General features: G+C 37.3%; 1 protein-coding gene across 1 annotated transcript in view; it reads left to right on the top strand.

Moving 5' to 3' along the window:
• ARIH1 (ariadne RBR E3 ubiquitin protein ligase 1) overlaps positions 1-12,640 on the top strand; it is a 123,072-nt gene that overhangs the window by 105,784 nt on the left and 4,648 nt on the right. Inside the window, exons 10-13 of the mRNA XM_058737128.1 lie at positions 1,470-1,600; positions 5,170-5,227; positions 9,707-9,967; positions 12,205-12,317. Of these exons, the coding sequence (XP_058593111.1) occupies positions 1,470-1,600; positions 5,170-5,227; positions 9,707-9,967; positions 12,205-12,317 (563 nt within the window). The remainder of the gene's footprint in view (positions 1-1,469; positions 1,601-5,169; positions 5,228-9,706; positions 9,968-12,204; positions 12,318-12,640) is intronic.

Raw genomic sequence — 12,640 nt, 5'->3', positions numbered from 1 at the left:
ACTTTGGCTTAGGTCATGATCTCACAGTTCCTGAATTCAAGCCTGTGTCCCCCTACACACCCCTTCTTTCACACCTTTCCCATTTACGCTCTCTCTCAAAAATAAATTAAAAACATTAAAACAAAACATTTCTTAAAAAAATAAAATGTTTCATTCTATATTTCTTGGTTACAATTAACCAAGCTCTCAATATGTTACGATACCACTGATAATCTGCAATTTTTTTTTTTAAGTTTACTTATTTTTGAAAGAGAGAGAGAGAGACAGGTAGAGAGACACGGAGTGAGAGAATCCCAAGCAGGCTCCAAACTGTCAGTATGGAGCCTAACATGGGGCTCAAAGTCACGAACCATGAGATCATGACCTGAACCGAAATCAAGAGTCGGACGCTCACCCGAGACACCGAGGTCCCCCAATAATCTGCAAATTTGTTCAAGGAGCTAATAACAATAATAAAAGCTTCTGAAATCACTCAAGAGAAAAAAACTCCAGTTTTATCTCAAAATTATCAAGCAGATAATTTTGTTATTACTAATTGTCATTCTTCCTCAAAAATCTCTCTAAACAAAGCCAAACATATTCAAGCCTATACTCCCTACTTTAAACATCTTGGAGGTTTAAGCATCTTGGAGGTTTAGAGGTTTGGGGATTTCTCTAGATGCAAAAAGAGGCCTATAGTTTAAATGAACCACTTATTCTGCCCTATTCTGAACTACTAGTTTTATAGAGCATATTCAAAGATTCAGGGACTTTAATGAACACATTAAAGTTGTTCCCTAACAACACAGAAAGGTTTTTCTTAAGTGACATGAGTTATCTTTACCATAATTTTAGAGAGCACAAAAATATTGATTTCAACCATACATTTCTCAAAGGTGTGGGCATCTGTTTTAAGTGACAAGACTTATTGTTCCATTACTAATGCTTTCTGGGAGGTAAAAATATGTTTTAATCATTTTGGGTAGAGCAGGGTACTAATGGTATAAAATTGTGTGTTGGCCTCCATTGTTTAAATACCCCTTATTCTTTTTTTTTTTTTTTAATACTTTTTTGAGTGAGTGAGTGAGTGAGAGAGAGACAAACAGACAGCATGAGCAGAGGAGGGGCAGAGAGAGGGGAAGACACAGAATCCAAAGCAGGCTCCAGGCTCTGGGCTGTCAGCACAAAGCCCGACACGGGGCTCGAACTCACAAACTGTGAGATCATGACCTGAGGCGAGTCAGACACCCAACCGACTGAGCCACCCAGGCACCCCTCTTGTATAATACATCTTCAAAGCCAGTAATAATGATAATAGCTCATTTCCAGTAGTACTTATTGTATTCCACACTTTTCTGAGTGCTTTACATGTATTAATAACAATAAATGTGGTATTTAAAAATAAACCAAATCCAGAATTGGCTTCTCTTCGGTGATAGTAATACAACCTAGTGTAGCATTGACACCAACTTTATAGTTTCTCTTCATAGGAATGTCCCAAATGCCACGTCACAATTGAAAAGGATGGCGGTTGTAATCACATGGTGTGTCGTAACCAGAACTGTAAAGCAGAGTTTTGCTGGGTGTGTCTTGGCCCTTGGGAACCACATGGATCTGCCTGGTAGGTTGGGGAAATGAAGGGGAGAAAATGTTCACATAAGTATGTAATATATGCATATACTGTGACTAAGGTTTTACCTCACGGAAGTCACCATCTAACTTGGGAGCTAAGTAAATGAATACAGTGTGTGATCATCGTTAAAAGTACAGGCAAGATGTCTGGAGAGAAGTCTAAATTAGGCATATTTCACAGAGAAGGTACCAATTGATGTGAATTTTAAGGGAGAGTAAAAGTTCATTAGTTGGAAGTGGTAGAGAAGACATTCAGGGCAAAAGGAGTGGCATGAATAAAGGTAGAATGATGTGAAAGTATATGACTAATTTAGAGAAGAGTTGCATTGTCTAATATGTCTGTCTAGGCAGTAGTTGAAAACTAAGAGACTGTTGGTAGAACCTAACCTGCAGTTGTGTTTTACTTACCCTTGTATACTATTAGACAAAAAATGTGTCCCAAACTTTAAGAATTGGAAAATTGCCCAGTGCAATCCAGATTATAAGCCTCTTTTTGAAATATAAGAACAGGCCTGTATTCCTGCTTGGCAGCAGTCATCTGGAATTGATTAATAGCCCCTTAGATGATGTCTTGACTTGCCAGTTTGATACATTTATTTCCCCAAGACAATCTTCAGGGCATTTGTATGTATTATGATGGCACCATATTTAGAAGGTGGTATCACATTTAGTAGATACATATCTTTGTTCTGTGCATATATCTTACCAGTTCAGGAAAATGCAAGTTAGAATCATGATGCCTTGAGTTTTGAGAGAAGGGAGCTAGCACACCTGGTAAAAATGAAAGTATTTCTGATTGTTATAATACACAAATGGGCCCATTTCACTAATTTATGTTACTTATTGGCAGTTCAGTTTGTGGCCCCTTACACGTAGGGCATAGGAAAAGAGAAAGTAGACTGAGACCTAAAGTAGTTTGGACATTATCAGAAGGCTTTTAAGTGGGGAGTGGCCTGATTAGATCTGTAATTTAGATGAGAGGGCTTTGTATTAATGTGCTTTACATACATTACGTCAGAATCATGGCTGCTTTGTAAAGAGTGAATGAGAGGGGAAGAAATCTCTTAGGTTTGGAGGAGGATCTCGTGAAGACAATGGCAAGTCTCTTTTTATTTTCATTGGTACTTTCATTAGTTTCACTGAAACTTTCATTAGTTTCATTAGTTAGAGGAATAGTGAGAGGGATTACTTGTCTGAAATTAATTCTGAATTAGGTAAAAACTAATTGGTTATGTAGAAGTAAAGAATGTGATTTTGCCACTGTCAAATCCAAGAAAGGTATTTGGGGTTTAGCCTGACAGATACTCTAGATTTTAAGAAGGCAAACTGGAGAATTAGACTGTCTCAGAAACTAAATCCACTCTAGTATATTTAAACAAACAAGCCTAATAAATGGAGAAGAGTTACTAAAAATACGTTTTTTAAGTTACTTTTTCTGTGTGTAAGGAAATGGATCATAACTCAAATTTTAAAGAAGCTGTTTTGAAAACTGAAGAGAGTACAGAACAAATGTTGGGTGCAGGAGGATGAGGAACGGCCTGGACCGAAGTTGTCAGAAATGTTTCCTGTGTCTTGCCTTTACCCATAGCTAACATTGCAAATGAGTCATACTGTGCTTCCTTATTTAAATCTGAAAATGCCTCAGAATCCTCAAAATAGCATTCCAAGTAGCACTGTCCGTCATCTGAGTTAGAAGTAGAGGTGAATTGTTTGCTTTCCTGGCCTTCAAGTCCTTAATAATTTTGGCAGAGTACAAAATGAGTTGAGGCTTAAAAATATCCAAAAAATATCAAAAGGAAAGTTTTTAAGGATATTACATTAGATAAGAAGAAGAGGTATTAACAGTTGACCAGTAGAGGGCAAGGAGAGCCAATATTTGGGCTAAATTAAGTAATTTTTTCTAAGAGAGGATTATAACCCAAGCTGGTAGGAAATTAATGTATCTCCTGACTTGAGTGAATTATGGTCTGGGTTACTTTAAAAACTTAAAGATGAGATCAGTGAGCCATTGTTGGTTATTTCTGAGTAGCTATGGAAAATAGAGAGCTATAGCTATGGAAAATAGAGAGCTACCAAAAACTGAAAGCAGACAAAATGTAATCCCAAATTTCCAAAATTTGTGATTGATTCCATGAAATACATATGAACCACATAACTTTTCTCTTACATGAAATCCCAGAATCAAATGGTATTATTAGGATGATGATTAGGGAATGTTTTGTGAATCTCAACAAGGTATTTTGGTGTGAGCTGGGAAGTTTGTGGCCCAGGCTACGAACACACACAAGGATATTTGGGATTAATTGAGTGACCGTTTCTTGCAGTTACAGGTAATGGATTTCGTTCTTCCTAATGAAATACTTCCCCAAGATCTGCTGAATGAAAGGCTTTGTCCTTACCTTTTTTATTCACGTAAACTGTGTACTACTTTTCTGGTCAGTTTTACTGATGACTTTCTTAAACTAATAAGAGAATCTTGCCTACATTTTAGGGTAACATCACAGAAAGATATTAAATATATAGACCATTAAAATCCTGGGAAACTTGGCAAGCTAGAACAGTGAATCCAGTTTAACAAGATTTAAAGTAAATTCAAAATTCTTCCTTTAGACCTAAAAGGATTACTGTTAAGATTCTGAAGACAAGAACTACAGCATGTGAACAATACAGTCAACAGTTCAGAGCACAGCCCTCAATTGGCAAACAGGCATATATTTAATTCTTAACTCTGAAACTCTAGCTATTTTACCTTAAGTGTGTTACTTCCCTTCTCAAAGCCTAATTCTTCATCTGTTCAATGTGGGTAATAATCCATATTTCATAAAGTGGTTCAAGGAATTGAATATGACAGTACATTTGAAGTCCTTTGTAAGTGGGTGATAGGTAGCTATCAGCTGTTCCCATAGTGTAGACTCCCAGAAAAGCAAAGGTAGAGTAATCAGGACAAGGGAACTGCCATTGTTGTCCATCTTCACTCTGAGCTGTCTTAGGGGCACATTTCCCCTGCTTCTCATTTTGTGTATCATTCAGTTTTCAATGATTCTTGTAAGTTATAATACCATGTAAAGCACATAGCACAGCATCTGTTACATAGTATTCCATGAACTATTGGTTCTCTTTGGTTTATTAAAATAAGAAGGTAAGTAACTGGAAAAATTGGGAATACTTAGCCTAAATAACAGACAACCTAGGAAATAAGATGACCTCTTCAAAAATTAAGTTAGAAGTTCAGACTGCAGTCAGGAAATGGAATATTAGAATGACAGCGCTTTCTAATGATTACAGGTGAGCCAATTTGGAATGGACTAGTTCAGGAAGTAGAGAACTGATACAGTGTTAGAGGATTCCAACACTAGGTGGGGGTTCGTTCAATCCAACAACACTTGGAATTCTTTTCTGTCTTGTAATTCTAGAACGCTGGGCATTTTAAACACCTCAGTTTATCTATATAAAGGAGAATTTTGGTTCTAGATAATCTCTGAATCCAGGCTAAAATTCTGTTATTTGTTCCTTCTCATTGATTTTTGGCTTTATGGAATCCTCTTACTTCACTTTAAGGTACAACTGTAACCGCTATAATGAGGATGATGCAAAGGCAGCAAGAGATGCACAGGAGGTAAGTACATTTACTTTCAGGTAACAGTTGAGTAGGAATGTGTATCACATGTTTATTAGGGAATAATTTAGCAGAAATTTTCAATTCTGAAAGAGTTGTGGAAACACACCCCAGTAAATACTGCGTATCTGTGTACATTGAGAACAAAATGCCTATCAGGAAACATTCCTGTTTATAGGTTTGTTTCTTTCTTTTAAAAGATTAATCTAGTCATGTTGTGCAGTTCCAGGTTTCATTAGTTTTGCTGTTAAGGTTTTTTCACCCCAGCAAGGAGTCTAGAGAACAGTATTTGTTAAAAAGCCTTCCTGCTGTTTATGTGCATTCTCATTTCTATTTAATTTTTTTTTTTTTTTAACTTATTCATCAAGAAGCCAGTAAGATCATAGGTGAGCTGATTTAGAATGGACTGCCTCAGGGGGAGTTTCCTTTTACTGGTTAGGGATATATATATATATCTCACCATTGTAGAGAAGGATTCAATCACTAGGTGTGAATTAAGTTCATCAACATTTTGAGCTTCTTTCATCTTGGTAATTCTGTCAGAATTGTAGAATCCTGGAATTTAATTATTCCTTACTTACTTTCATCTATTCCATATTGAAATTCCCCTGTTGTCCCAAAAATATTCTTTTCAGATGGTTTTCCTTGCTTAAGATGTCATCCAAAACATGTTCGTTCGTTCGTTCTTTCTTTCTTTCTTTCTTTCTTTCTTTCTTTCTTTCTTTCTTTCTTTCTTTCTTTCTTCCTTCCTTCCTTCCTTCCTTCCTTCCTTCCTTCCTTCCTTCCTTTTTCTTTCTTTCTTTCTTTCTTTCTTTCTTTCTTTCTTTCTTTCTTTCTTTCTTTCTTTCTTTCCTTCTTTTTCTTTCTTTCTACTTTTAAAATGTTCCTTTAAAATTTATTTCTAATTAAGGGAGCCTGGGTGGCTCAGTCAGTTAAGTGTCTGACTTCGGGTCAGATCATGACTTAATGGTGTGTGGGTTCAAGCCCCAATCAGGTTCTGTGCTGACAGTAGGGGTCTGCTTGAGATTCTCTCTCTTTCTCTCTGCCCCCTCCCACTCACACTTTTCTCTCTCTTTCAAAATAAATAGATAAACTTAAAAAAAAAAAAACTAGAATCTTCTGATCCTATGGGTGTACAGAGAAAGACTTTATACAAGTGGCTTTGTTTATTTAGTGGGAGCCGTGTCCCCCAAAATGGAGTATACCATTGCACATGCATCTGGCCTTTTCTTTCCTTTTCCCTGCTCCAGTACTCTGATATAGTGTTCACTGGGAGTTGTAGCTTTAAAAAGTGCTAGAAGGTTGGCACATAGTCCAGAAAGAACACAGATGGTAGTTGAGTGCCTTGGAAAAGTGTACCTGCATTGTAGAAAGTTGTTGACTTAACATACTATGCCATGGTGCTGATTGTGGTGGATATTTGGATTTTCTTATTTTCTAGACCAGGGGAGTCAGTACACTTTTCTGTGAAGAAGCAGATGGTAAATGTTTTCAGCTTTGCAGACTATATGGTCTCTCTTAAACGTGTTGAACTCTGCTTCTGCTCTTGTAATGCTAAATCAGCCACAAACTCAAATGAGTAGGCATGACGGAGTTCCAAGTTATTTACAGAACCAGGCAGCAGCTGGATTTGGCTCACAGGACAGTTTGCCAACCCCTGTTCTAGGTAGTCAGGTTTGTTTTGGACTTTTTCCCAAAGTGTTTAAGGTCACTCATTGCATTTTCTCAATCTGGAATTTGATTAAAAGTTGGTCTTACTTGTAGTGGTGGTATGAGTTTTCTTTCATGCTGTATTTTAGAGTTATTTTAGTAGGAAGCTGTTTTAGAATTAATTGAAGTATTAAATTAGATTTTAAATCAAGTCCTATAACATTATATATTTTAATGTGGTAGTTTAGGTTTTCCATTTAGTTTTCGAAATTTGACAGGCTTGAAATATTAGTGGTTGGTTTTGGGGGGTGGGATAAAATGCCAAGCAGATTAAAGTTTATTTAGAGAGGGGGTGGGTAGGATCCCAAGCAGGCTCTGCACTGTCAGCGCAAAGCCTGATGTAGGGCTCGAACTCACCAAGCTATCTGATCATGACCTGAGCTGAAACCAAGAGTTAGAAGCTTAACCAAGACTGAGCCACCCAGTTGCCCCAACATTAATATTGCTTTTAATCTAATAATGATTAAATATAATTGGCATAATTTTCCAGTGTGTAAGCATTGATTTGGTACTTACCTGACTCTTGAATAGTAAGAGTAGATTTTTTGAGATGTTTCAGTGTTGTATGATACTGGATCATGTGATTGGCCAATTAAGTAGTTCAGAGTTAGCATTTCTTTAAAATTTTTTTTAACGTTTATTTATTATCAAGAGACAGAGAGAGACAGAGCATGAGTATGAGAGGGGCAGAGAGAAGGGGAAACACAGAATCCGAAGCAGGCTCCAGGCTCTAAGCTGTCAGCACAGAGCCTGATGTGGGGCTCAAACTCAACAAACCGTGAGATCACGGCCTGAGCCGAAGTCGGACACTTAATCCACTGAGCCATCCAGGCGGCCCCAGAGTTAGTATTTCTAAGCAGGAGAGCAACCAGAGCAACCATAAGGCCTTGTAGCATCTGTGCCCTTTGTAGTCACTAAGGCATAAGGGGAGAAAGAGGAAGTGATAGTAAAAGAAAAGAAATAATATATGTGTGGTTAAAAAAAAAAAACTTTTTCATAGTGGTTGCAGTTAACAAGCATTTATTAATCATTTTCTGCATGTTAGGCACTAGAGATAACAGTATTTCTTTTTAAAAAGTCTGTCTCTAGAGATTTACAGTATAATGGGAGAGACCAAGGTGAATTGTTTTTGCAGTCTGATAAATAACATAAAACAAATCTAGACCAGATATGATATTGTTTCTTTGGTAATACTTTATGTATCTTTAAAACTCTTTTTAAAAATGTTTTATTTATTTTTTATTTTTTACTTTTTTAAATGTTTATTTATTTTTGAGAGAGAGAACAAGTTCGGGAGGAGCAGAGAAAGGGAGACACAAAATCCGAAGCAGGCTCTAGGCTTGGAGCTGTCAGCATAAAGCCTAATGTGGGACTCGAACTCACCAAACTATCTGATCATGACCTGAGCTGAAGTCAGATGCTTAACCAGTTGAACCACCTAGGCGCCCCTTAATGTTTTATTTTTGAGAGAGGGAGAGGGAAGGAGGGAGGGAGCAAGGGAAGGGCAGAGAGAGAGACAGATTGGGAGACACAGAAGCTGAAGCAAGCTCTAGGGTTGGAGCAGTCAGCACAGGGAAATCATGACCTGAGCCAAAGTCAGACGCTTAACTGATTGAGCCACCCAGACTCCCGTTTAAAACACTTTTAATGTAACTGCAATACCATTATTGTGTTTGTATATATATTTATTATATGTTTTTTAAAGCACTACTTTTTAAATATTATTAACTATCCAGTGTTCACATGTCTTTATTTATCTCATAAATTTTCTTTTATAGTTCAGATCAGGATCCATATAGGTTCCCAACTTGGATTTGATTGATATCTTTTGAGTATTGTCTAATCTCTGTGTATTTCATTCCTTCTTCTTCACCCCCGCCCCCCTCCCCGCCCATTACTATTTATTTGTTGAAGAAACGAAGCCATTTTTGTCCTGTAAAAATTTTCACATTCTGGATTTTGCTGATTGTAACTCCCTGATATCATTTAATAAGTTAACTATTAATAGGTTCTTTTATTCCTGTATTTCCTGAAACTGGTAGTTAATTCTAGATAACTTGAATTTAGATTCAATTGAGGAGTGAGGTGGGGGCACCTACCTGATGATGCTGGATATTTTCTTTTGTATTATATGAAGAGTTATATGATGTCTGGTTGCCTCTCTGTTGTTTTCTACTTTAAAATTTTGATGCTTCTTGTTTACTTATTGCATACTGCAGAATAGTAGAACTTCCTATGATGGAAATCTTCTTTATCACCACTGTCCAGTTTGGTAGCCACTGAGCACAGGGAAACTAAATTTTTTATTTTTTTTATAAATTTTTTTTTAACTTTTTTTTTTTTTTTTAGTTTTTGAGACAGGGAGAGACAGAGCATGAACAGGGGAGGGTCAGAGAGAGGGAGACACAGAATCTGAAACAGGCTCCAGGCTCTGAGCTGTCAGCACAGAGCCCGACGCGGGGCTCGAACTCACGGACTGCGAGATCATGACCTGAGCCGACGTTGGCCGCTTAACCCACTGAGCCACCCAGGCGCCCCTAAATTTTTTATTTTAATTTAAATAGCTGCCCGTGGCCAGTGGCTACCATATTGGGAAGTGCGGCTGTAGGACATTCATAGCAGTATTAACAAAAGGTAGCAAGAGATGTCTGTTTGTTCCTGATTTTAGCCTAAATTCCTATACTGTTTCATCAGTAAATATACGAGCTTTTGTGTATGTTTGATACGTTTGTTACAATTACGTTTCCTTAATTTTTCTTAATGGGACAGCGATCTAGGGCAGCCCTGCAGAGGTACCTGTTCTACTGTAATCGCTACATGAACCACATGCAGAGTCTACGCTTTGAGCACAAACTATATGCTCAGGTGAAGCAGAAAATGGAGGAGATGCAACAGCACAACATGTCCTGGATTGAGGTGCAGTTCCTGAAGAAGGCAGTTGATGTCCTCTGCCAGTGTCGTGCCACACTCATGTACACTTATGTCTTCGCTTTCTACCTCAAAAAGAATAACCAGTCCATTATCTTTGAGGTAGGAATAGTTACTGAGTGGGGAAAAACCCCAGCTGTGTCACAGGACTACTTGGTCTGCCATAGATATGTAGAGTTTTAAAGTTTCTTATCTGGGCTAACAGGCACATGAAAAGATGCTCGTCATCACTCATCATCAGAGAAACATAAATCGAAACCACAATGAGATACCACCTCTCACCTGTCAGAATGACTAAAATTAACAACACGGGAAACAACAGATGTTGGCCAGGATGCAGAGAAAGGGAAACCCTCTTACATTGTTTGGGAATGCAAACTGGTGCAGCCACTCTGGAAAACAGTATGGAGGTTCCTCAAAAAGTTAAAATAGAACTACCCTATGATCCAGCAATTGCACTACTAGGTTTTTACCCAAAGGATAAATAAAAAAAAATACAGGTTCATAGGGGTACATGCACCCCAATGTTTATAGCAGCATTATCAACAATAGCCAAACTGTGGAAAGACCCCAAATGTCCATCGACTGATGAATGGATAAAGAAGATGTAGTGTACACACACAATGAAATGTTACTCAGCCATCAAAAAGAATGAAATCTTGCCATTTGGAATGACATGGATGGAGCTGTAGAGTGTATTATGCTAAGCAAAATAAGTCAATCAGAGAAAGACAAATGCTACATGATTTCACTCATGTGGAATGTGAGAAACAAAACAGATGAACATATGGGAAGGGAAAAAAGAGGAAAACAAACCAAAAGAGACTCTTAACGACAGAGAACAAACTATGGATTGATGGAAGGAGGTGGGTGGGGGGGGAGGGGTGCAAATGGGTGATGGATATTAAGGAGGGTACTTGTTATGATGATCACTGGGTGTTATATATAAGTGATGAATCACTGAATTCTCTTCCTGAAACCAATGTTACACTATATGTTAACTAACTAGAATTTAAAAATTAGAAAAAAAAATAATAATAAAGGTTCCTTATTTGCTCAGAAGTTTAGACTTCTTGTCCTAAACTGCATTCAAATTGATGTGGTTTAGCCAGCTAGCAATTAAGTGTGGAGGCTTTGAAGTCAGCCTGAATTTGAAATTGGACTCAACCACTTTTTAGCTCTCTTGACTTGGAGCAGATTACTTAATGTCATCTATATCTTTATTTTAAAATAGAGATAATACTTTTCAAGGATATTACAAGTTTTAAGTCAGGCAAGACTAATGTATGGTATTAGAAGTTAATATGGTGGTTATCTTTGGTGGAAAAGTGATGAAAGGGGTCTTTTAGCAGTAAATGTTTTTCAAGTAGAGCTCATTTAAAATTGATGCATAATAAAAAAGAATGAGATCTTGCCATTCATTCAATACGGATGGACCTAGAGAGTATAATTCTAAGTAAATTAAGTCAGAGAAGACGAAAAATACCATATGATTTCACTCCACATATGTGGAATTTAAGAAACAAAACAAATGATCAAACAAAAACAGAGACAAAAAAGCACTCTTAAATACAGAAAACAAACTGGTGGTTGCCAGAGGGGAGAGGTAGATGGAAGGATGAATGAAGTGAATAAGGGGGTTAAGAGGTACAAACTTCCACTAAATAGTAAGTAAATCTCAGAGATGAAAAGTATAGCAGAGGGAATATAGTAAGATGGTATTAACATTTTTTGGTGACAGATGGTGACTTATGATGAGCACTGAGTCATGTACAGAATTGCTGAATCATTGTATTGTACACCTGAAACTAATGTGACACTGTATGTTTATTATAGTTTAGTTTTATAAGAAACAAAATAAAATTGGTTACATGTACAGAACTAGCCATAGTAGTAAAGGTTAACAATATTAATTTTCCATGCATTCTCTTATACGAAGTAGGTGCAGCCAGTTGTAAACAAGAATGGGTTTATATTTTTTGTCAAGCTTTCCTTTTTTTTTTTTTTTTTTTTTTGAGTTTTAGTCAATAGCAGTTTGCAGAACTATAATATTCCAAAAGACTTCTTAAGTCCTTTTCAGGACTTTGTTCTTCATTTTCTTCCAGAGGTAATGGGTACATCTTTAGTTATTTTAATATATAAAAAACTGTCCTGGAAAAGAGAGTACAAGTTGTTAGAGGGGAAAGTGATAAAGAACTTTACAGGTGCAGAAACCACCTATGAAAATTACAAAATCAATGTTGAGAACAGTCGATAGGCAAGGAAGCAGCCATGAAGGCTTATGTTTCATCTGTCTTCTAAGCCCGAATTTACTATGTATTCTTCCTCCTCTCTTGCAGAATAACCAAGCAGATCTAGAGAATGCCACGGAGGTGCTTTCGGGCTACCTCGAAAGAGATATTTCCCAAGATTCTCTGCAGGATATAAAGCAGAAAGTACAAGATAAGTACAGGTGAGACTTCTTTAACAGTTGTTAAGCAAAAGTTTCTGCCTGTGGTGGTCTGATGTGCTTTAGTGGAGAAGTTAGATGATAGTGAAACTTGGGTTTAGCATATCCAGTAACTCAGCTGCTGCCGTGTTTCCCACAGATTGCTTCTGTCTTTTGGGGAACAAATTGCAGGCAGTAGTGTTAGTCAAACATTTATCACACTGGCTGATTCTACTTCCATTCAGCTTTATCTACTTAGTTGCTGCATTGTAAGGAAGAAAACCTAAAAAGGGGCAAGTGGTTGTTAGGATGAGGGGTGAGATTCGGGTGCTGGTTCTAGCCTGGGG

The sequence above is a fragment of the Neofelis nebulosa genome, chromosome 7 (assembly GCF_028018385.1).
Source record: "Neofelis nebulosa isolate mNeoNeb1 chromosome 7, mNeoNeb1.pri, whole genome shotgun sequence".
NCBI classification, from domain to species: Eukaryota; Metazoa; Chordata; class Mammalia; order Carnivora; family Felidae; genus Neofelis; species Neofelis nebulosa.
The sequence above is the reverse complement of the archived record's forward strand: the minus strand, read 5'-3'. Positions and strand labels throughout refer to the sequence as shown.